At 41.6% G+C, this 25385-nt stretch overlaps 2 protein-coding genes across 2 annotated transcripts; both read left to right on the forward strand.

Annotated features, from left to right (window-relative positions):
* Positions 1–425: 425 nt before the first annotated feature.
* LOC108051001 (protein bride of sevenless) lies at positions 426–6039 on the forward strand. Its single transcript, XM_017132942.2, has 6 exons — positions 426–518; positions 1874–2038; positions 2679–3149; positions 3362–3811; positions 4114–5573; positions 5635–6039. Exons 2-6 carry the CDS (start codon positions 1996–1998, stop codon positions 5890–5892), a joined length of 2682 nt encoding a protein of 893 aa, XP_016988431.1. The 5' UTR covers positions 426–518; positions 1874–1995; the 3' UTR covers positions 5893–6039.
* Positions 6040–9878: 3839 nt separating this feature from the next.
* On the forward strand, positions 9879–25057 carry LOC108050998. Its single transcript, XM_017132940.2, has 4 exons — positions 9879–10683; positions 12745–13310; positions 19979–20389; positions 20447–25057. The coding sequence occupies exons 1-4, from the start codon at positions 10605–10607 to the stop codon at positions 23579–23581; spliced, it is 4191 nt and encodes a 1396-aa protein (XP_016988429.2). The 5' UTR covers positions 9879–10604; the 3' UTR covers positions 23582–25057.
* Positions 25058–25385: the final 328 nt, after the last annotated feature.

Consider the following 25385-nt stretch of genomic DNA (forward strand, 5'->3'; position numbering starts at 1 on the left):
CGACACAAATATGCTATTCTTGGAGTTATATCATCACTTATTGATAATTGTTATTTTCTAATTGCATTACAATTTTTATTTGTATTTTTCTTCCCTTTTTTCGAGCTCTGGTAAAACTGTTACAACTGGCAAACTAAATCGAACAGCAATAAAGAGAAATCTGACCTATTTGGCCCTTGGGAATCCCAATCCCGGCTAAGTAATGCCCATTGGTGTCACTAATAACTGCATATTATATTGACTGCAATGCAAGAACCACATGAGCTGGACAAAACAAGGCATCACCCCCGAGCAGGTGAAAATGAGTCGAGTGGAAAATAAGGCCTAAGACCACCCCCAATAACCCTAACCTGCAGCTGCATTTTTATGGGCTTACGACTGCCGCGGTTCTGCCAGTTCTTCCGCTAGTTCAGTTGGCCAAAACCGTTTAAACGTGAACGTGGTCCGTCGACGACATATTGGCGTGTATGCCGAAATAAAACTTAAATTTAAATAAATTACCATAAAACTGAAATAAGGTCAGCGAGTCAAGCTTTAAATAGTTTTCGGGGCAGAAAAAGTTCAAGCTCGTAGATTAAAAGTGTAGAAATGAAACTTACGCAATGTGGCCAAATGCAATTTGCAGTTTTTCGACTACTGTTGCCTTTGACATTAATTAATAGTGTTATGCAAAACCCCAAAACCCGGAAAGCGCCCTGTGAATGTCAAACCCCAAGGCCCGAGTGTGTTTTTTTTTTTCAAGGATATTCCTCACAACATTTTACTGGGAAACAGTTTAGATTGGATAACCGCAGAATGAAACGAAGCATTTTGATAAACCAAATGGATAACAAATATTGTGCAAGCTGTCAAGAGCTCAACCTAAGAGTGGCCAAAATTGCAATTACTGATCGGCACCTTTGACAGCCAACCCTGTTTCCCACCCTGTAACCCGAAACTTTTACCAGCGAGTCGGCTAATTGCAATGACCAATATTTGAACTGGCTTCTCGGGGTACATATTTATTTGTATAATTATGGGAAAATGTACACACGAAGCGGAAAGCACTCAATTTCGAGTGACAGTTTGAGCCAATAACCATAGCAACCAACGAGTGCCGGGCCTAAGCCAAGTTAGTCAAAACAAAACAGTCAAAACAGGTGCAAAACATTGCCACATCAGTGTTCCGCGTTAGCTTCTTAGGGGGTGGGTTCGAACGAAAATAAAATAAAATAAAACATACGAAAAAATCGAATAGAACATAATTGCATTGTTCGGGGGCACTGCAATACTGCACCCGTTAACACAGCGGCTTACAAATCAAATCGGTCGTCCATGGATAAACAAAATATATGGTTTGAGTGCTGCGTACATCACTGGGCAAATATAAAACGAGAATCGTTTAATTGACCCTAAAATCACTGAGGCGTTCAATTTATTTTTTGCCATTGCCCAGCCATGGCTGAAACCAAAACTATTGTGGCTCGTACTGTCAGAGGGCTCAGTGCGTAAATCTGTGTATTAAGTGCGGTGCAATAAATTCCAAGATTCGCCGCAAAAAAATATCTATTGATTTTCCCGAAGTGAGAGAATATGCGAAACAGAAATATTTTCCACCTCATTACTTTGTACTGATAGTGGGCAAAATCACGAAGAAACGGACATGGAAAAGTGGAAACTGTGCCAAGCCAAACACTGTGTTGGCGTGACATTTTTTAATGCGATTAAAGTGCATCACTCTCCACGCAGTCGGCAAATGGTTGAAGTGGTCGGAAAAATGGCAAAAGCTAAAATTAAAATTGTTCAGAAGTTCGCATAACGATTCAACTGCTCGGTTCAAAGTTGTCGCCTTTAATTGTTAATATCCCACTTACAATTTCTTTCTGTGTTCTAGAGTGCTCTTAAAATGCTACCAACTATCCGTACATGTTGAAGAAAAGACTGGAAAAATCCTTTTCATTGTTACGGACACTTTTTTGTTTAATTAAAAACCATTAAACTTTAAAAAATAAAGTCATGAGTTCGTGGCAGTCTGGCCGGAGGAAGCCATTACCGTTGGGTAAGTGCTCAGTAAATGTTGAAGGGCAGAAGAGAAATGCAATGGAATAAATGACATCTTAAGGGGATTTATTACATTTATTCTGAGAATATTTCAAGTGCTTAATCTGAAGTGGCAATTGACAATGACATTTTGAGCTTTGTTGATTTCTACTGAGCCAAGGTATTAGTCAATCGATGGCTTAACAAGACATTTTTCAAGTACTTATTTATTAATCTTAAAGAGGACCTGCCAAGGTGACATCAGCTTGCAAATCATTCTGATGTATCAAGCTTATCTTAGTTGATTTTCCTTAAGTTTTCACTTATATTTTACAATTTAAATAATTATTATTAATTTTTAATTATTAATCTTTTAATAATTGATAATATCATTTTGTTGAGTAAAATTTTTTGCTTGTCCCCAAAATAAGAAATACTTTTTATTATTTACACAAATTTATTGCATCTCAGTTTAAATATATTTAAAAACATAAAATTAAACTGATTGGATGAATATTTTTTAAAACTAAGACTGTTTTTTTTGGAACTTTAAGTGTATGGGAGCGTTAAATGAAATAGTTACAAGTATATTTCCGATAACGCGTCAGGAAAAAAAGAATGGTTTTTGAAATTAATTAAATTGTGACCTAAATTTCCAGCTCTGGTATGCATCCTATTCACACTGCTCTGCATCTTGGTCTGCAATGGGGTGGAGGTGACATCACCCACTAAGAAGTCCGCTCCCCTTCGAATTACCAAACCGCAGCCCACAAGTCAACAGGCCAAGCCCATCAGTATTACCACAAAGGCCCCAACAACGGTGGCTGAAACCACCGACGATGGCGTCTCCAGCTCCGTCGATGGCCAACTGGCTCCACTCATCTCATCCACAACCGAAGGGAGCAGCAGTGGAACCACGGCCAACTTAGTGCCGGAAATATGTCACAAAGGTCTGCAGTTGACCGTCAACAGTGCGGATGAGGGAACAGTGATACGAAACCAGGAGGAGTTTGTCCAGATACTCGAGGGCTATGTGATGCTCAGTGTTCTGACCAAGGATCCTGACTCGGCGTTGTTCGTTATCAATCGAGTGAACCAGGCGAATATCATAATGGCAGACTTTGAAATTGGTTGGTATAAGACGAAATATTTAAAACCCCGGTTACTAAAATAGGAATGTTGCCTACATGGTAACTACAAACATTATTTGTAGTTAAAAGCAATTTTATTATTCAACAAATTATTTTCAACAAATTATTTTCAACAAAGTATTTCCAACAAAGTATTTCCAACAAAGTATTTTCAACAAAGTAGCATAACAAAACCAAATATTAAATTATAGGAATTCGCGCCATCAACATCGACAACGACAGTTTGGCGGAGAATTTGCTCCTGCAGGAGGTTCAATTTCTGCAGCAATGCACTCCTCACTCCATGGGCATTTTCCTTGACTGGGAACTGTACAAACAACTGGAGTCGACTATAAAGGACCTTGAGTACAATATCTGGCCAATACCAGGAACACGCGCCCAGCTTTTCCCCAAAGTGGCACATTTGTTGCACCAAATGCCTTGGGGCGAGAAAATCGCATCCGTGGAAATTGCTGCCGAAACTCTGGAGATGTACAACGAGTTCATGGAGGCTGCCCGCCAGGAGCACATGTGCTTGATGCACTTCAAAAGTGACGAGAATGTGTACATAATGTTTGGCAATAAGCTGGCCAGCAACTTCAAAGAAAATGGAACTCTGTTTTCCGTTCCCACCGATCGAACAGACGATGAATTTATTGCAGGTAAGCAATAAAGTTTTGAAAATAAAATAAAAGTTACCTCAAGAAAATAATGAAAATGTATTTAAGAAAAGACCGAACATATTCCAGTATTTCCACTTTTTGTATTTACTAGGATTGTTGTCTACGTTGGTTTTATTATTTTCGAAACATTTTTGGGAACTAAATAAATGTGAAGCGTTTTTTTTTATTATTTCAGAATAATTATTAAAACTAGGCAGAATTTCACTCTTATTGTCTTAAGAAACCAAACTATTAAAAACCAATTAAAAAAGGTAAAAATACTTGTGATCAATATATTACAGATCTACCAAACCGAGCCTTTATCTTGATGGAGAAAGAAATCGACTTAAGTACAACCACCGAGCTAGACTCCACGCACTCCACTCTCGACGAGATCCTGATCGGGAAGAGCGTGCTGCCGTCGCGAGTCCTGAGCTTCGCGGGCACCATAATCGACCTGATGAACTGGCTGCGTGGATCCCTGTCCAAGCACTGTAAACGGGATGAGGAAAGTGACTTTTATGAGGTGGAGACCTGCTTCAACTTCCTAAACTTCATCGAGGACTGGAGGACATCGGAGTATCGTCAAGCCCATGATACAGCTGAGATCCTGTCGCGACTGCTGATGCGGAAAATGGGCACCTCCATGAATTTCCAAATGTATCAGAAGAAAGTCCAAACGCTAGACAAGATCACGGGGGAATCCCGCACCGAATTGCGTGAGATTGCCACGCAGAACTTTGTGAGCAATGTGACCACCTACTACCACTACAATCGGGATAATCACACAAGTCTCGAGCTAAAGACCAAGTTTGGACAGGTGTTCAACTGCCAGTACAGTGCGGGTGATAATAGGAGATATCCCTTCCTGTTCGATGGCGAATCGGTGATGTTCTGGCGCATCAAGATGGACACGTGGGTGGCAACTGGGCTGACTGCCGCTATTCTCGGCCTGATTGCCACGCTGGCCATCCTGGTGTTCATTGTGGTGCGCATTTCGCTGGGCGATGTCTTCGAGGGCAATCCTTCCACCTCAATCCTGCTCCTTCTGTCCCTCATCCTGGTCTTCTGCTCCTTTGTCCCCTTTTCGATTGAGTATGTGGGCGAGCAGCGCAACTCGCATGTGACCTTCGAGGATGCCCAAACTCTGAATACCCTGTGTGCGGTGAGGGTTTTCATTATGACTCTGGTCTACTGTTTTGTCTTTTCCCTCCTCCTCTGCCGAGCCGTGATGCTGGCTTCGATTGGTTCGGAGGGTGGCTTCCTGTCCCACGTGAATGGCTATATCCAGGCGGTGATTTGCGCCTTCAGTATCGTCGCCCAAGTGGGCATGTCCGTGCAGCTTCTAGTGGTGATGCACGTCGCCTCGGAAACCATATCCTGCGAGAATATATACTACGGCCGATGGCTATGGGGTCTTTTGGCCTACGACTTCGTACTGCTTTGCTGTGTGGGCGCTTTGATACCCTCTATATACCGATCGCAACGCAACTATCGCGAAGGAGTCCTCATCGTGATCGGTGCGGTGCTCATTATGGTGATTTGGGTCGCCTGGATAGCATTATCCCTGTTTGGGGATGAGTGGCGCGATGCGGCCATTCCGCTGGGACTACAGGCCTCTGGTTGGGCGGTACTGGTGGGCATCCTGATACCTCGCACCTTCCTCATTGTGAGGGGTATTGAGCGGTCGGATATTGCCCAGGCCCTGCCCTCGCTAACATCGCTGGCGTTTGCCCAGAACAATCAGTACTCCTCGGATCAGGTACGTTGCTATTAAGTGGATATTATAATAGAAACATTATGTTAAAACTTTAATCTTATAGAGTGTCTATGAGTGCGTGAATCCAGCCATGCGGCACTGTTCACAGGAGGAGATGAACCACCAGTCGCCCAGTGAGATTCCAACGTTACCCTTGCGAGGAGGAGGCCCACGTCGCCAGCAGTTCTTCGCCAATCTCCGCCAGGCCAATGCGAACATCAATCCACAACGTCCTCCTCCGCGACCCCAGCAAAGTCCTTCCCGCTCCTCGGTTTCTTCGCTGCCCCCCTCGCCCGATCACAACAAGATCACGAGATTCTAAGCCACTCCGTGTGTCATCAGGCACTTCTAGTCAAAGGTCCCAGTACGTGAATTCACCTAAAAACTGTTCAACATTTTGAATCACTGACGAACCAAGATCTTAAGGAAGTTGAAATAATAAATCAATAAAAATACCCATTATCACTATGTAAAATTAAAGAATGTCTTGTTTTTATAATTTATTTAATTTAATATTTATTTTTCAGTGATGAAACAGAAATTCTTCTTTAGCATGTTCAAAGAAGTCTGTATACCCTTGCAGAGGGTACTATAATTTCCGTCAAAAGTGTGCAACGCAGTGAAGGAGACATTTCCGACTCTATAATATATATAAATTCATCACCAGAAGAATCGATCTACCCATGTTTTGAGTTTAGTTTATTTCTGGATAATAATTTTACGGTTATTGAGAAAGGACATATCAGAAGTCTTACTAAAATTTTGTGGTCTTTTCGTTTCAGCACGAGCAATACTTGTTTACCAATTTTGACATTTATTTTAATTTATATATCCAGCTTGAAAATGTTTATCACTAATATAAAAGTAAATGAAATAATTTAATGGGATTATTTTGCCTACTGCAATTACTCAAACACATTGGGCCCCTGTTTAGATAAAACCGCTCCTTTAACTTTCCGCCCCAATAAATATTTATATCTGAAATGGTTTGTGCCCCCGCTGCACAAAAGCTCCCAAAGCTCGCAGACTTTCTCCGCCTTTCTCTCTTTTTATCGGACCATAACTCTAATTGGCTGGGCAAACACGTGACAGAGCAAACAACGAAAGCTAGAAAAAATCATCTAAGGCAGAACGGCGACGACGACAATCACAGGACTCGATATCCTTGTGCGTCACGCGACATTGGACGACAGTTTGTTTGGCCTTGGCGAGGGGCGCAGGAGAAAAGGGGGGTCGCAGGAGGACGCTGACGTCAGGGTGACACTGGCCGGGGGCCGAACATTGACCGTGGTACATGGACAAATGCGCAACAAGATATGCTATCAAGCCGCCACAAAGGCCGGCAAAAAGCGAGGTTACCACAAACTACCGACTACACGCGACCATTTCAACTGGCGCCGATTGTGCTGACAATGCCACGCGCCAGGCATTAGAGGGTTAAGAATGGAGGAGTGGAGGGTGGGAGGTAGGAGGTAGGAGCCAGGCCAACCTCAATAAAGTTATGCTTTGCCATGTAATCTGGCCCTAAATCCCCCTAAAATCCTCACTCAGTTGTGTGTATGGCATACTTTTCGGGGCAACGTGGAAAGCGCTTTGTTTTCCGCGCTTTTCCCTGCACTGGCCGTTGGCATAATTTGCACTTCATTTGCCGACACACACAAAAAGGAAATGTCTTAGCCTGCCAAGGACAAGGATAAGGATTCGTTCGTGGGCGGTTGCTCTGATTGCCGGGCGGCGATAGCACTGCGAAATGAGTTTTTCCTCTCGCCATTTTCCTGTTTATTTTTGTATGGCCGCCGCGTTCTGTCCTTGCGTATGTTTTGGCATAATTTCCAGCACAGTTTTTGTAATTAAATTTGCGCCAGATAAGAAAAGATGCAAATAGGGCGAATGGGCCGGGTAGATCCGCAGTTCCGTGCAACTGCCCTCATAATTGGCCATGTTGAGCATCACCTAATCTTGGATTCCGGCTGGAGTGTGTGTGACACTTGACTGTCAAAAGCTGTGCTACGTGACATTATTAGCAATGCAGTCCTGCCGCAATATCGCCCATCCGTGCGCTCGTCCTTGGCTCCTTGGCGTGCTGCCGGCTACACAGCGTTCCACGGGGCGTATGATTTATGACTATGACAGAACTAATGATGCCACATTCGTTAGATGCCAGGCGTGCGCCCAAGGCGAGAACACATCCAATGGCACAGGGTAATCTATTTATTTATATATATATATATGCTATATATTTATATATAATGTCTCCCAACCAAAATTCAAATCTAATTTCGAGGCATCGCAGGCTATGACGTATTCGGCCCACGCTAAAGATAGCCCAACATTCGGCGAACAAAATCATAAAAGTCGCTTCCACTTGAAAACTTCTACTTTTAGTTCAATCTGGCATAAGAAAAGTTTTTCCTTTGTCAAAACATGCCGTAAAACACCCACTCCATTCACTGACTCGTGAATGATTCAATAGCGTATCCACCGGTTCTGTGACGACATCAAACTCATCTACCGGTAAAAATCAGACATTACCAGTTTGAGGCTAGCACTGAGAGAAAAATTAATTTTTAAGTTTTTGCTGAGAGATTTTAGTAAAACTCTTCTGATCTACGAATAAAAATCTTTAGTTTTTTAAAATTTAAATAGATCAATATTAATTATAAATTGTCACTTCAATATCAAATCTGAAAAAATGTGTCCTCATCAACAAAATATCATTAAAAGTTTAAATATTTCAAAAAAAATTAAATGAAAATCTTAGAACGCTGGATATCCAATCGAAATTCTTACCTTCTTTTTTTTAAGTTAGGTAAATTAAGTTAAGTTCTCATAGATTCCATAGAAAAAATGAAAATATATCTAAAAAATTTCTTTAAGTCTAGAAACATTTTGTTTAAGAATGCGTATCTGCGCTGGCATGTCGCCAAATGTGCGCCACATCCTGCGACGCGCTTTCCATTTGCCTATATTAGTCATGCGGCCCAAAAAAGACATGTGACGCTCGGGATGCCACCCACTCCAAGGAAACAAGGAAGTCAAGCTTTTACTATGCGGAGACGTCAGGGGATGGCGCTACTTTACAACTACACCGACTTCGAGGGGAGTTTTCCCATCGGTACTCGCACTTTTCCACGCGGTTCGCAGATAGCGGCAAAGCCAAAACAAAAAGCTTTTCATTCATCAAATGTAATCGGGCGATGGGCCAAGTGACGCGTGCAAGTGGAATGGATATATGGCGGGAAAGGGACGCACTCTGGGTAGAGTTTGCGCCATTTGGCAGCTCGTGGAGCTATTTTTCGCCTATTTTGTGGCTGGCTCTTTGCTATTTTCGACACATCTCGCTGGCCAACTCGACGAAGCTTCTATTTCTGTGCACTGACTTTTCATGTGAGGTTGTTGCTTTTTCCCTTTTTTCACTTTTTGACTTCTTCAATTGCGCTTTGGCGTTCATTCATGAAATTTGACAAGCCGACTCGAGTTAACCAAACAAAGACGAATTTACAGCTTTCTTTCTTTTGTCACTTTAATTGCCTTGGGTCGGCTATTTTTAAAGTCTAATTGAGCTCTCGGTGGGAGTTTGGAACAATACAATTTATGTTATATGGCTTTGAATATTTAAAGGTTTCTTAAATCACTAAGACTCGCTTCAGGCTCATTTAAGGCTGAATCTTTAAAGCACTATTACAATTTATGTTATATGCCTTTGAATATTTAAAGGATTCTTAAATCACTAAGACTTGCTTCAGGTTCATTTAATGCTGAATCTTTAAAGCACTATAATATTACTTGTACTATTTAAAGTCAATTTAAATCATGTTTGAATTATTTTTTAATATAATGCAATGATCTTAAATATCATTAAAATTTTATGTCCTTTTTAATGAAATTTTTTATTTCCCGAAGTATTTCAAATCGGGCAACAATATTCTTCTCATAAAAAATATATAAATATTCGTTCTCAAAATTTATTTAGACACTTAAAAATATAATTCAGAATAGTAAATATGACACATATAGCCCTAATCAAGTTTAATCTTTGTTTCTGATAAATAAAAATTATTTTATGGTGAAATTCTTTTTAAAATAAATCAACCATAACTCAAACTCTGACGAATTCTCCCGCTCCAATTCCCCGCATCACTTTCCCTCTCTGCGAACAGCTGTGAGCTGGTGGCCCCCGCTCCTGAAAGCTTTCGTCAAGTTGACGAAGCTTTCCCAATGCGATCCACAGCAGCAGGAGCAACATCCTTGAACAAACGCATTGGAGTCCAAGGGGCTTTTCGCGTTAGTACGCGACGTTGACTCCGAGAGAACAGACACGGGGCTGAAAAACGGCTTCAGCAACGGGAAATTCGCTGAAACAGGACTTCTCACACACGCGCACTTACACACACACAACCGCACTCGGCTCTATATACATATATAAGTGAAGCGCCAAGTGCTAGTGTCCTAGAAATTAAGCACAATACGAGAATAAACCAAATCGAAGGCGATAATGGAAAATTAATTAGGAAGGCCTTTGGCCAAAGGGAAAGTGCAAGTGAAAAGTGCCTGGAAGAAGCAGAAAATCACACACTCACTAACCAGCACACACACGCACACAAAGGAAACGTCATATGCCAGAGGCATTGACAGGAGCTCCCGTGGAAAAGCATTTTGTGTATCCTATTTTGTGTGGCAGCGCCAGGAGAGCGTGTCCTTAGCCATAGTGGCCAACAAAAACAAAAACCAAGCACATCAATTACACCGTGTAGTTGCCATAATGATAGATTTCAAATATAAATTGAGCAAATTATCGTACAGAACGTGCCCCGCTTCGAAAGTCTAAAAATAATCGCGCGTCGCCAACTTGTCGAGGGCCCGAGGTTCCCCATCATCAGCCAAACAGCCAACTTGATGTCGAAGGGTCTAAGGCACCGCAACTGACTTTAAATTATGCATGCACATTGATTTTCCAACCACGGCCCAGTTGTTGTTGGCTGTCGTTATATCCCCATCATCTATATATCACCAGCCCATCGGCTTTGTTGTCGCATGTTATCAGCGGAACTGGCGTCGTCGACGGCTTTGTTGAATGCGAGTTATCAGCGCAGCAGCAACGGCCCCACAAAAGGTAAGCAACCGCCTGGACCACGCGGCGTATGGGTAATGGGAAAACACTTTATTGATCAGGATACACAGGCCAAACGATGTTAATGAGAGCTCATCATTCTTAGCCAGTCCTAAGAATGAAAAGGCAGCTATCGGAGATAAGCAGGATAAACAGGAATAAGAAGAAAATCTTTTAAATAGGTGTGGTTGACCTAAGATAGCTATAGAAAAAGCTAAAGGGTGCTCTTTAGCAATTCAGTGACCTGAAAATAAAGTTTTCTTGCGGAAGCGAAATTTCCCCAGCTAAGTGTAAATTTGAATCACTGCAATCATTGCCCAATATTAAAAAAGAAACGAGAACTAACACGATACTGTGGCTTAAAATCTTCTTTCTGAAAGCTATAATATTAACCTCATAAGATTTATGATGCTCATTCTTAATTTGAGCACATGTATATATTTCCCATACTTCGCTCTCTATATATGTAGCCTCTTTCTTAGCTCTGTCGTTCTCCTTCCCTTTCCTTAATTTCAATCAAAATGTCATAAAATACATTTATAACTCATTTACAGTGCTTATTAACACATACACAAAATGTGCGCCAACTCATTAACGCCCCCAGGACATGAGCTATGCGAGGTCTCTAGTCGTACCCCCCATTCTACGCCCCCATCCTCATTCTGAATGCTGCGTCATTGTTGGCACTACAACTGCTTTTAATCAGATTTCAATTATAATTCCATTTTACTGCACTAATGTCGTTTGGCTCCCACTGCCGGCTGCTGTGGCTCTCTGGAAATAGCCTCAAGCCACCCACATCCATCTGCCTTCGCCCAACGCCCACCGCCCACCGCCCACCTGAATCCACCCACGGGGTAATTTCCATTTGTGCAACAGCATTTTAATGCAATTTATTGGCGCTGACAATGGCCAGTTCACTGCGCCCAAGGCGTTAAAATTTCCATTCAAAAGTGCCACCGGAAGTACGGTTATAAAATGTCAGCAACAATGGCAACCCAAAACAGTGGCCCACATCCGGTATGCAACTCGCACGTGTCTTTGTGTGCGTTTTGCTGACGTTTTTCTAACGATTTTACGACTTGATGTCATGCACTGTAGTCCTTCTCCGTTTTTCCTAAAATTTCTAACGACATGCAACAAGGAGTCGGGCTGAAATTGACTTTATGGTCCGCATTCAACCAGACAATTGGCTTAATTATACAAATTGCTTGGCGGATTATAAATTACACTCCAGTTTGCATAACGAAGGTATTAAGAGGTGCATTTCGCAGAACTCTCTTCAATACTCCAGAAATTGCTTTTCGTGGAACACTTAAACGTGAAGTCCTTAAGAACCTTACTTTGAGCAATCCAGCTATATGATTAATTAATTAATAAATTAATTATATTTTTGTAATTCACACAGTATTTTATACTATATTTGTAATCTATTAATAATTACAAAAAATAGCTTATATCTATATGCTTAAATTATTTTTTTAACGTTGCTAAAACGTTGTACATTTAATCATTATTTTAAATAGATATTATCCCCAGTTTTTCCATGGGTACGTGATACCATTCCATTGGCCTCTTGGTTTTACAGTAGTGATAACTAGAAAAGCCAAAATTATCAAGTTCATGATTATGCGAGGAGGTGCTGGATTTATGAACCTGTTTTCAACAAATGATGCTTATATACTGAGCCTAATTAAATGGAACTAATGTCAGCTATACCATTGAAAATCGCTTTTAATAAATGTCGATCTGTGTGCATATCCAAAAGCTTTGTCTAAGATTTCATGGGTGTATATTTTAAAAAACATATTTTCGTGATAAAATAGTCCATTTTTGGGCTCAAAAATTTTTAATAAAATAATTTTTTTGTATTACTTTATACTTTCTTTATTGATTAAGTTCTCTTCCCAGAAATTGCTTTAACAGGTTTCAGTATAGATATACCCTAAGCCAGCTAAAAGATTTGACAGTACCTTTTTTGGATGGAACTATTATGTGTCATGTTTATGACACGAGTGAAATCCAGTTTCTGACTCCCTTCTTCTATTTTTATATTTTTCGCAGATGAAGTGTGCCCCTCGACAACAAGTGACAAGTGCTACACAACGACAGGAGCAACATCAGGAGCAGCGGCAACAATTGCAACGACAGCAGCCACAATGACCAAGCAATTGACAACGGCAACTGCAACGAGTGCGGCATCGGGAATAGGACAGGCGGGTGATTTGGCGCCCACAGTTATATCCCCAACCGCAGCCACGACTCTTGAGACAGGATCAAGTGGAGGAGCAGGTGGAACCACATCACCTGTCAGTGAGACTACAAAGACTTTGCCACAATCCGCAAAACCAGTGGCGGAGGAGAAGCCCTCGAGTAGCGATGCCAGTGGCAGATCGGCGGCTCTGGAACGTGCCTATGTGCACGATGTCTATGAGCACTGCGAGGAGCCAACGGGTCCGGTTCGTCCGCGGATGGCCCACTTCCTCAGCGGCCTCGATCCCGGATCCGTGGTCTGTGACGTGGGCTGCGGTAGTGGGAGGTATCTCACCCAATGCAATCCGGCGATCTGCACCATCGGCGTGGAGCGCTGCTATCGCCTAAGCAAAGTGGCCCACGAAAAGGGCGGCGAGGTATGTCCTAACTCCTTTAGTTAAATATCACTCCTTCGCATATACTAAACCTATAACAGAAGGTCTGCTTCCATTTGGAAAACCGCAGGGTGCCAATAAAAATGTATGGTAACGTTAGGATACCTTGTTTCCTTACAAATTTTGAGTGCCCTTTTGTTAAATGATAGTATAACTTTACAATTTATTGGTAATAAATTGTATAAAGCTTGGCTTTATTTTCAGAAACACTAAAAATAAATGTTTATAAGGCCATATAATCGAAAAAAAATGTTTGGAGTAGGCACTTGCAACACCTTATAATATCTATGAACAACCGGATGAAATTCAAGGCTATTTTATGATTTAAATAAATTTTTGAAGAAAAAAAGATTGTTCTTTTGGTTTTTTGAACTTATAAAAACAATCGATGAGTAAAAAAAAACAAGAACAATGCCTGATTTCGGCGAACCGAAATTGTATACCATTGTACTTATGTATAACTACACATTTAGCAAATATACCTGTTTGGTGTATTATTGAGTCTGCCGATGTCGATCAAATCAAAAGGAGCCAACATTTTTGGATGGTTTATTATTTTTATAGTTATTCAGACAAAGCGTTTTACACTCTCATTTGTTGCCATTCAATTTTATTAACTATTATTATTGACTATTATTTTTTACTCCATGTGCCAATTGGGCCCCATGGATACCTGATGATTCGGGCATCTGTCCCCACAAGGCCCACAAGTAGGAAGATCGCAATTCCCATATAGATCTTCATAATAAAGCTAGGTGGTGGTGCTGGTTCCGTTCCCGTTATGGAGTTGCTAAGTAAATGGAACTAATGTCAATTACACATAAGCAAATTGATTTTATTAAAAGTTATATTGCTTTTAATACCCATGACTAACTAACTATGAAAAGACATATGAGAACATGCCATAGCAAACTAGAACAGAATATAAGTCCTGTAAGTAGCGATTTTTCAAGTTTTATTTTTGTTTTCCTATGTAAATCTAATTTTTTCTATTCATTAAGTATTTTAATGAATCTTTTGTCATGAATTTATTCTGCTAAGTAAAACTTATGAAAATCACAGGAATAACTTTCTAATTTTTTATGGACTTTTCTTGGAAGTATACCTTTTTTGATTAGTTACACAGTTTCAAGAATCATGTCCTTTTTTAAAGTGCCCACGTGTGTTCTTGATTAGCGAAAATTGCGCAATGAGCTTCGCATGAACTCATCAAGTTTGTGTGAAATCTAATTGCAGCCTGCTAATTGCATGTGTTTGGTGCGGTCGTGTTCCTTGGAGTTCTCTTTGCCATGCAATTGGCCCATTTTCTATTTTCCATTTTCCTCTAACAAGCCGCACAGGGAGCAGCAGATTGAATCGGGGAAAGTGAGAGGGCCGTTAAACATTTGCTAGATTCAAATGCTGGTTGCTCCACTTAAGTTGGCCATTAGCAGCACGCATAAATTATGCTTATCATTGGGAATTATTTGCACATGTTCCGCCCGCCTTTTGCATTTGGGAGTTTTTAATGCCTTATAATTGCAATGGTCCACAACGGTGTCGTAAAACGAGTCATTTGGAGAGCCAGCCAACGAGCCAGATCCCATAAACTGCAGATGACTGGCAGCCAAAAAGGATGCATAATCGCCAATTGCATTTAATGCAGTTCGAGTTGCAGCAGCTTTCGCTAACAGTTTCAGAATCCTCCACGTTGTAAGCTGCAATAAAATATGCCAGTCAAAACCGATAAATTGAAATGTTAATCGAGTATAAACACTTTAACTAAAAGTAAATTGCATGACTGGTAGGAAAAATTAAAACAAATCTAGTCGATTTTTGTTTTTTAACTTATCATTGAAAGATTGCCTTTACTTATAATGTAAAATCTAAAATAATGCATACCCTAGACACTTTTTATTGTGAGCTAAAATCTCTGCCAATTGTATTTTACAATGTAAAATTATTTTCGTACTCTTCAGAAAAATTGTGTTCATAATGTAGTTAAAAAATTCTACAGTTTATAGGGTGAAAGTGCACGCCTCGAACTGCTGGCACAATTAAGTGATACGCTCGACAATGTCATAATGAACATGAAGAACAGCGCACTTAGTTCTCCCCTCGAACAGTATTCCCTCAACTACGACCCAACTCTGCTGCATAGTTTTTCCATTTTCTTTTGTCCCGCTGCTGCTGCTGGCAACCCCCGACATTTCCTTTTTACAAGGAACAACAATAAATTGCGATCCCCCGACCGACTATACTATATAAAAACCGTTATTCAGCGGCATGACTGCCTGAGGTATGCAATGCTTTTTCCCATAATCTATTACTAACGCTCCGCGCTTATTTATGGTGCCATTTCCAGGCGGTAGTGTACCATTTCTCAAGAAGTGGATAATGCCCTTCTCGGACTTTTTACTTTCCACGCCGCCGTAATAATCGACAACACGTATTCTTCGCATTTAAATTGCTTTTGCGTGGAATTGACAGCAAGGTTGCAGCAGCAGCTGCTGCATTTCGCCCACCTATTATCGTAAGAGGCTTTATTTATTTAAAAACATGCCATATTACCGTGACCGGACAGAAGCTTATTGCCTCCAATTATTTGTCGACGAGTCCTTGACATTTGGCTTGTCACTGATTGTCCGCATGTGTTTCTAATCACTTTGCCCTGATAATTTGCATAGCAAAGCGGTTTCAATCGGTATTTATTTCTATTTACCTAATGTGTTTAAAATAAACCCGACAGCGAATGCACAAAATGCGCACGTGACATGCAAGCGAATGGAAGTTTTGCTGCGGGATGGCAAAGTTTATGCAAAACCAATTTAACTTGGCCCGGACACAAAGTTGCAACTTTGATTTCTGCAGCTCGTGCATGGCCTGATTTTCAATAATTTTGTGAAGCAATAAAACCGGCAAGTGGAGCAGCCAAACACGAGCACCAAAAAATCACACTACCAGCGAGACATCCTCGTAAATCTTAACCCGCCCCAAAAATGGCGCATAAAAATGGCCAACAGGACCGCAGAAACATAAAAAGTGAAACTCAATAATGGCAGGTGCAGAGAGCTGCTTTCTGGGCCAGCTGAAACCTGCAATTTTCTGAGTTTTTTAGATGGCCTGAGCCTCCGTTCCTTACCAAAGCGCCATTTAAATAAGCCGCAAAGAGACTGCATAAAGTATGTGCGTATATATTTCCCTTTGCCTTCAGTTCAGTGCTTTGGCCTTATTTGCGAGCAACGCGGCGTATGCGTAATGAGTTTTATTTTCAGTTGGCAATTTTATAATATATTATGCTTACATTTGTATTTTCTTTACTTTGCATATACCTTTTTGCTGTGTTCTAATAATAAATAAATAAACTATATATGTTCTATTTAGTTTCCCATGTTTTAAGATTACTTTTCAATTTGGTTTTTGCTTCCCACAAGGTCGACAAGCTGATAATAGTTAAACCTTTAGCTTGTTTTTTAGGAGGATCGCTTCTATAACAAGTGTAGTTTTTAGCCTGTTGTTTTCGATAAAATCAAACAGCTATTGGGCGACATTTTTATTATTTTTATTATTATTTAATGTGTTTTCCACGTGCTTATTGGGCCCCATGGAACCCTGATGATTTGGGCTTCGGTCCCCACAAGGGCCACAAGTAAAAAGCTCACAATTCCCATGTATATCTTCATGATAAAGCGATGAGGTGCTGATTCCGTTTATTTTATATAGATTCTTATTAAATGGAACTAATGTCAATTACACCAAATCAAATTGCTTTTATTAAACGTCTAATTGATATTCATATTTTACCCAAAGAGTAAAAAAAGGGAAATAAAATGACGAAGTTTGCTTCCTTTCTCACTATTTTTGTAGTTATGCGGCTCATTACAATTTATTTATTAACGCGTATATTCGTAAAGTAAACGGGTATAATATATAAAATATATATATAGATATTATATACATATATATTGTATATATATTATATATAAATATATTATATAAATGCACTTTTTAAAATGTTCTCCTTCTTTTCCCTTCGACAAAGAACTGAAGCTTTGGTCTAAACTGACATTTTTTTTTCAGCGTGACCAATAAAAAAAATTTAAAAATTTGTTTTTGCTTACTTAAAGGCTTAATAATTTTTCGTCACAGAATTTAATACCAGAAATTGTGTATGTTGAAAGTGCGATCGTTACGCCATTTTTACGTCGTTAAGAGGATGTTTTGTTTGATACATAATAGAATCTTTTTCACTGCGTTGCAAGTTTTTCACTAACACTTTTTTTAGTAGGTTAAAAACATTTGATATATGCTGACAACATTTTATTATTAAAAAATACAAAGGTATATGTCATTTATCTATAAGTCTGTTTTGGGTTTTTGCCTAGCACTTTGACACGTGCAACGTGTCGAATGCGTAACGATTTTTATTACCAGAAAACCATTGCAATATAACAATTTTCTTACTATTTACTATATTTATAATAACATAAAAAGAAAATTCCATGCTAACAATATAGTAGTAGGAAACTACTAGAGTTTGTGCCGCCTGACTTTTCGCCCTTTCTAAGGCGCTGCGCTTTGGCCTCATTAGCGTGCAACGTGGCGTATGTGTAACGTGTTTCACTTTCACCTGACACTTTCCGCCTAGAAACCCTGCCAACATAAATTTCAAAGGCGTCATGTGCCCGACCCGCGTGACACTACACACATCGCACACCCACAAAAGCCCCTCATGTGAAAAATGGCATCTGCTATAAATACGATTTGTAAAGCGCACTAGGAAAAACAAGGCAAATAAAGGAAAACTGTCAGCGAGCGCATTCATCGCTTCGTGGACATCGAAAGGAGTAACTGCAGAGGATAAAGTGTAGGTGTGGGTACCAGATGAATGGGTCTGCATTGCCGTGCATTAAGAGTCATGCCCATAAGTAGAAACAAAAGCTTGCTATCCTAAAATGCATGAGATTCTGTTTGTTTGCTTGGGACCATTCACGACGAGAAAACAATGATGCATTTGCTTTCTTTGTCTATGGAATTCCATCCAATCTCTCTTAAAATAGTTTCAAAAACGAATAAGTGAACTATTATTACTTAAATCGTTTACAATCATTAAAATACATATAAATCTGAAAATTTAAAAATTGTAAAACTGTTTCCTTCTTTTATATAAATGTCTTATGTTAATAATCAAGGATATTTATTTTTATAATTTTAAAATCATTGTTATATATATGTCCATCGCAACAAAAAGGATTATACAACATCCAACTTTTAATTATTAAATAATAAATCGTTTTCTGCACTCTGAATGAAATTTAAATCTACCAAGACCAGAATTTCTATGCTCTCGTTCAATGCCCATCGAATGCTCAGAGGCCGAAAAACACTTATGTTAATTGATATTTGCTAGGGACTTCGAGCTTGTAATGGTGAGGTCTAAATTTCTCTCAGGTGGGCAGCACCTGAAGCGGAAAACTCTGGGCAAAATGAAAGGCTTGGTGGGTCAAGGATTTTTATTTCTGCAGACAAACACACCCACAAATTGGGAGAGCGCAAATACACAGATATTATAAGAGAGGGAAGCGGAAAAACAAGATTGCAGCAAATAAATTGTCATTTTATCAGAGAGATGTAACATATAATACATAGTCGTTTCCAATATAAAACTTAGCTTTTGTACGGCCCATGTAAATTTGATTCAGCAAACGACAATTGAGCACTATTTCCAGGGAAATTCTGAATTGGAAATGCATATCCGTTATCAGCTTGAATCGATATTTAATTTATCCACTGACGAGCTCTGCCATTTGTCATCTATATATTGGACGAATAGAATGCACCTTTGTTTGGTTAACTCCCTTTATTCCAGACATGGTAATCAACACCACCAGTTCTGGCCATGACACGAAAATGAATATAAATGAGTTGAATACAAAGACTGTAGTTTTGGCCACATTGTGATAGGTCAGTTGTGGCCAAGCACACAACTTTCGAACATGAATTTTTCCCCAGTGTACATTTGAATGACAAATAGTCAAAGCCAACTTTCATTCAACCAACCGAACCGATAACTTTGTTTTTTTCCAGCACGGAAAAGTTACTAATTGCAAAATGATGTAGCCAACCGAAAGGTAAAACGGATTATTCAATCAAGCTGCATTGCTTTGATATGGAAATTCGTTTTGTGTAATCCATCCTGAAAGTTGAACATTTCTTGAAGGCGATTGATGGTTCTGTCCAGGGCTTGAAATTGCAACCGCTCTTCTCAGTTGCTACAGCTTCCGCTATTTCAATTGCATACTTTTGCGGGCAGGACCCGAGGGAGATTTCTGGCAAAGACTCGATGTCAGCGACAGAGCATTCATGACCCCACAAAGAGACTCCTGCGAGGACTTATCTTTGACACAACTTAATTGGCTTGGCTTCCCCGGGGATCGCTGGTTAGCTGGGATTGCAGGAGGTTGGGCTTCCACCTTGGGAAATTATTAACACAGTAAATCAATCAAAATATTTAATAAGAGAAATAACGTTTTTAAAAGCATAATTAAAGGAAATTAAAGGAAAGGAATTACCATTTCACACTCAAATCTTACTTATTAATCGCACTTTATTATACAAAATACACCCACTTAAGTCCATAAAATATTGTAAATCATTGTCTCTTTTTTCAGGTGGCCCTGTGTGACAATCTGGAGCTGCCTTTCCGGGATGACAGCTTCGATGCGGTGTTGTCGCTGGCGGTGGTGCACCACTTCGCCACCACAGAGCGACGTGTTCAGGCGCTCAGAGAGTTGGCCAGGATCCTTAGGATCGGCGGTCGGGTGGTGATTACCGTATGGGCGCTGGAGCAGCGACATCGACGCTTTGAGTCACAGGATGTGCTGATACCCTGGCAACCGCCCAAGAATCGAAACTATTCTTACTCGGATGAGGAGGATGACGACAACTTTCAGCCGCCCTACCACGCCTACACCGAGGACTCGACGAACTCCAGCCGATCGGCTGGGGATGGGGATAGCTCCAGTCTGAGTTCGTCCTCGCCGGGAGAGTCCTGCTACAGTTTCGTTCGCCGGGCCATTCAGGTATTACAGACTTGAGTTCATTTATTTAAATACATAACTTAAAAATTACTTTCTTAGAAACTGGCCCGTGGACGTCGACATGCGTGGTTTATGGACTCGTGGTCCTCGAAGGACACCAAGAACGACAGCAGTTTGGACTTCGAGGACGCCAAGGACCTTCCCATCGAGCTGCGTCGCCTAGAAGACTTTGAGGACTTTCCCGATCCACCATTATCGGCTGGACTCAAATCCCGCAGCTTGGGCAGTATTCTACAGCCCCCACCCCGCCAGATTGTTCGCTCGCGCTCTAGTGTTCCCAGTCTGGGAGGTCCTTTGATACCCGGCGAATCGAAGGCCAGTGCGGCGGCTCTATTACTCAATGCCCCGGAGGATCAGCAACTTCAGTTGCAACTCCAGCTGAATGGAAGGCATTCACCCACCACCACGGCAAGTGCTGGGAATACCTTAAGCCGAAGGCCCAAGCTCATCAAGCAGAAGCAGTCCTTGTGCGAAGATGACGCCGCCACGCCTCCAGCCCCCGAATCCTTTCAGATGGTGAGTACATTAAATGGATCCAATGGCGGAGTGAGCAGTAGCTTGTACACGAGGAGTGGCTGCTATGCTGGGAATTTCCATCAGCATGCCTCGTCGACGGCCACGCCACCTTCAGGTGATTTTGTCGGGGGAGGAACATCGGGAGGAGGATCTGGTGCACCCACCTTTCTGCGCAAACAGAGCTCTCTCAACGAGGATCTGATGGCCTGCAATCGCTTAAGGGAAAAGGAGAGGGTGCGCAAGCGCATCCAGAAACAAACCTCCCTGAATGAAGCCTTCCTGTGTAGATCGGCCTTGTTCTCCAAACGGCTTCAAGTAATCCGCGAGGGCTTCACAACAAAGATCAAAAGCTCCACGGGCAGCCTGGAAAGGGTAACCAAAACGAGCATAAACAAACTGATCCAAAACATAAAGAGTGGACCGCAGGTGCAGCCTAATCCTGCCCAGAATTCCCCTCAAGCGGACAAGAACGCCACGCTGAATAACAACAATAAGCAGGGAGCGTCGGCGTTGGCTCATCAGCACCACCATCATCACCACCACCACCCGGTTCATCATCTGCCCCATTTGATACTGCCCCCATCCACGGCCTCGGGACCCGTGACGTACTGCAGCAGTGTGGAGTGCACCATGGGCAATCTGTGCCACTGCAGCCAGTATCAGCAGGAGTGTCCCGCCTGTGCGGATGGCGCTCAGGGCGACAAGGCCCGGCGGCATTCCCGCGAATCCGGTTCGGACTCCTCCAAGGACAGCAGCCTGCAATCGGACACTAGCATTGAATCCGAGGACAGCTTCGCCTCGGTCATTTTCATACCCAAGCCGGAGCAGCATCAGCAGCAGTTGAACTACCAGCAGCAGCACCAGAATTCAAACTCCAGTTCGAGCAATTCGTCTTCGAGCAATGGGCAAAGGGCTCAGGGAGCCGCTGTTCGGGATCAGGGTGTGAATACCGGCTCTCGACTGCCGCCCACCCACTCAGTGCCAACGTCGCCGCTAATCATGCCCTGCCCTCCCACTCCAGCCCATTCTCCGGCTGCCATTCAGGGCACGGTGACCTCTCCGCCGCAATCCACGTCGGCTGTTTCCGCTGCCATGGCCATCCTGACTCCACCTTCGAAGCCAGCTAGGTTTAGCTTTGATGAGGCCCACATTAAGCAGCAAAAAGAGCAGCAAATAGAGCCAGTCAAGGAAAAAAGAGAGCCGCTAAAGGAGTTACCAAAAGATCCGCTCAAGGAGTCGCCACCTGTACGCAGGATCACCCGCCAAGCCATCAGAGATCTGCCACCCATTCCCAAATTCCGGAAACAGCAATCCCTGCAGCTGCAACGCCAGAGTTTCCCCATCGTAAGGAGAGCATCTGGTTCGGGGGTATCGACGTCGGCATCCTCCTCCTCACTGGCCAGTAAGCTACTCTCCTTGGAGCTTTTCAATCCGGCCACCGATGATTTAGACAGCGATTCCAGTGAACCCTCCTCGCCAGATTCCATAGACAGTGTGATTAGTGCTCCAAGGTTAGCCAAGGGGCCCTCGGGAAGTGACGAAGGAGGAGCGGCCTCCGCTAACTCGAATTCCGCCTCCCAGGACGAAGGAGAGCCCAGCTTGGCGCAGCTAATCAGCCTGCAGCAGGAGCAGTACCACAAGGGAGAGCTGCAGATCAATAGCTCTCGATCCCAGGCCGAAGATGATATTATACTGAATGCGGATAGTGCTCCACTCTTGCCCGAAAAGAGAGAGGCTACTCAGAAGCAGGATTGTGCGGAATTCGCGGAGCAGCTGACGGCCCAACTGCAGCGGGAACTGGAGGACAAAAGCAATCGCACCGAATGCCGATATCTGGATGGGATCGGAATGGGAGATCTATCCGAGTTCTTGGGCGGTAGCAAGAAGCGCTCCAATGGCGACCTGAGTGCTTTTCGTGATGAGCTCAGGGAACGTCGTCTGATGCTGGCGAATCTGTCCACGCAACCGAGTCTCCAGCAATCGCCCGTGAGCTCATCCACCTCATCACTTTCCTCACAAACCCGTAGCTTCACCATCCAGGAGGAGGATGGTGAGGAAGAGGAGGAGGAGGAGAACGAGTCCAGCTACTCCCTGGGCGTTTACGAGCACTGCAAGATCTCCAAGTTTAACTACAAACGGAATCGTCACTACCAACTCAATCCGGAGACAGCCTATCTCCTTCAGGACGATGGCGATAGTGATGTGAGGGAGGACGAGGACGACATCATACCCGAGGAGGAGGAGCTAGAGGAACAGGACGAGGATGCGGAGGCGGAGGCCCTGGAAGCCCGAGGCGGTGATCAGCTGGGTGAGGGAATGGCGGATTACGGCCAACGCAGGCGCAACTTGGCGGCCCTAAAGGTTCAACCACCAGCAACGCAGCAAATGCAACCTAAACAGGAGCCAAACCACCCGGCGAACCTCAAACAGAGACCCTCCAATGAATCTTTGGAGCACTCGAACAGTTCCACCAACTCTCTGGACAGCCCCTCGCAGGGAGGAGCCAGTACCCACCACCGCTACTACCATGTGTTCCGCGAGGGCGAGCTGGACGCACTAATCAACCATCATGTGGCCAGTCTGCACATCGTGAGCTCCTACTACGAGCGGGCCAGCTGGTGTGTGGTGGCCGAAAAGGTCCAGGTGTGGACCATCTAAGCACGGTTCTCTTAAAAAGGGGATTCAAAACAAACAAAATATTTCCGTTGCTTGAACCGAAACATGAATACCAAAAGCATGTGTAGTTAGCTAAAACTAGGGTTCTTATTATTTGCTTATATAAAAGACAAAATTCAAATTTGTATTAAATCTTTTTTTTATTTTTATCGACCTAACTTTAAACAAGGTCACACTCCATACATTTTATTAAACAAGTGAAACCAACTAAAAAAACTATTTACAAGCCGCTTAAAAAATATTTTTGAATTCTTTAATATTTGAAATTAGAACTGCATTTCTATTCAGTTAAATGATGGACCCATTGACTCGATTCAGTTTGAATCCCTGCTCCAAAATAAAAGACCATTCCTAGTTGTAGTCTCTAATCTGATGCCCCCAAAGGAATTGTTAAATTTAGTCTATTACTCTAGTCGGCTGGTGATTCGAAGGACGGGAAGCCCGTCCTCCGATCTAGCACTAATTTATTGTTAGCAGGCCTGCTCAAGGACGCGAACGCAGGATTACACTGCATTGAAATCCAATTTCAAGAGAAAACATAGTTATAAGACCGAAACTAAGCGAATCGAATGCTAGAACGATAACAAAACAACGCAAGCTTAATACAAATCTTACTAGTTATACGAGCATATTCTATATACAACGAGCATAAGTTTGTATCTTGCGCTATCTTTAAACTAAGTTTCAAGCACCTTAAGCTATTATTTCGAATCGAATAATCATCAAACGTCCATTTAAACAGAAAAGTTACGCCACTTATACACGAGAAAAGATTAAATACGAGATATACCGCTTAAAAAGTAGTAAAAAACTTCATAAATACAGTAACAAACGCAGCAAAACTCAAATAACCCTCTAACTAACCAATATCAAAAACTGCATTTAATTTTACGAGAAAACGGTTCATATATCAAAAATACAACAATACAGTAATTTAATAAGCAAGCTTACAAACGATTGTCCAAATATATTTTTCACCTGCTGATTGCACCATTTAATTTCTCTTTGATTATTCGAAGTATCCAACTCACTTCCCAAAAATGGCCAATAAACACAATTGTAATATAAGCCTATGCCTAAACTTAAATTTTTTGTCATCTTAAGAACGGTTATTTAAAAAATAACGCAAATATTTTCAAAAAAACAAAACATATTATACCTATATGCGACTGTACATGTGTTTTTTAGCTAGCTAAACTAACTTTATACCGTAAAATAATAGAACAATTAAATAAATATTAACTAAAGTTGGAGGCAACACTAAATCACTACAGATAGTTTGAACGATTTGAACCTACTACTGCTCGAAATGCTGAAACATTATAAATATTAGGTAATCCTGGAAAATGTATGTATAATTCGCACACAATCCACCAAGCACACACATCCAAAAGAGACACAAGATCCCCGGCTAAGACAGCGGAAAACCATCTGAATTATTCAATATTAATAATTTGTAATGAATTACGAACAACATTAAATAAACTAATATTAATTACCAATCTGTTTTTTAATATTAATAAACTGGTTGAGCTACTTTCTTATTGGCTATTTCCAAGTTTTTTGAGAATTTGTAGTGAGGTACCCAAAAATGAACTTCTATAGCCTATAACATTTAATTAATAATAATAATGATCGCATTAGAATAAATATATCTAACATTGATCAATTAGTTGACCCATTTAAAAGTTTGCTATTTCTCGGTGTGTTGACACAAAACTGCACTTCCGGAGTCACAATATTATCAAACCAGAATTTTTTCTTATGTTTTAACTCTTAAAGAAAC

The sequence above is a fragment of the Drosophila rhopaloa genome, unplaced genomic scaffold (assembly GCF_018152115.1).
Source record: "Drosophila rhopaloa isolate 14029-0021.01 unplaced genomic scaffold, ASM1815211v1 contig_178, whole genome shotgun sequence".
In the NCBI taxonomy this organism is placed as follows: domain Eukaryota; kingdom Metazoa; phylum Arthropoda; class Insecta; order Diptera; family Drosophilidae; genus Drosophila; species Drosophila rhopaloa.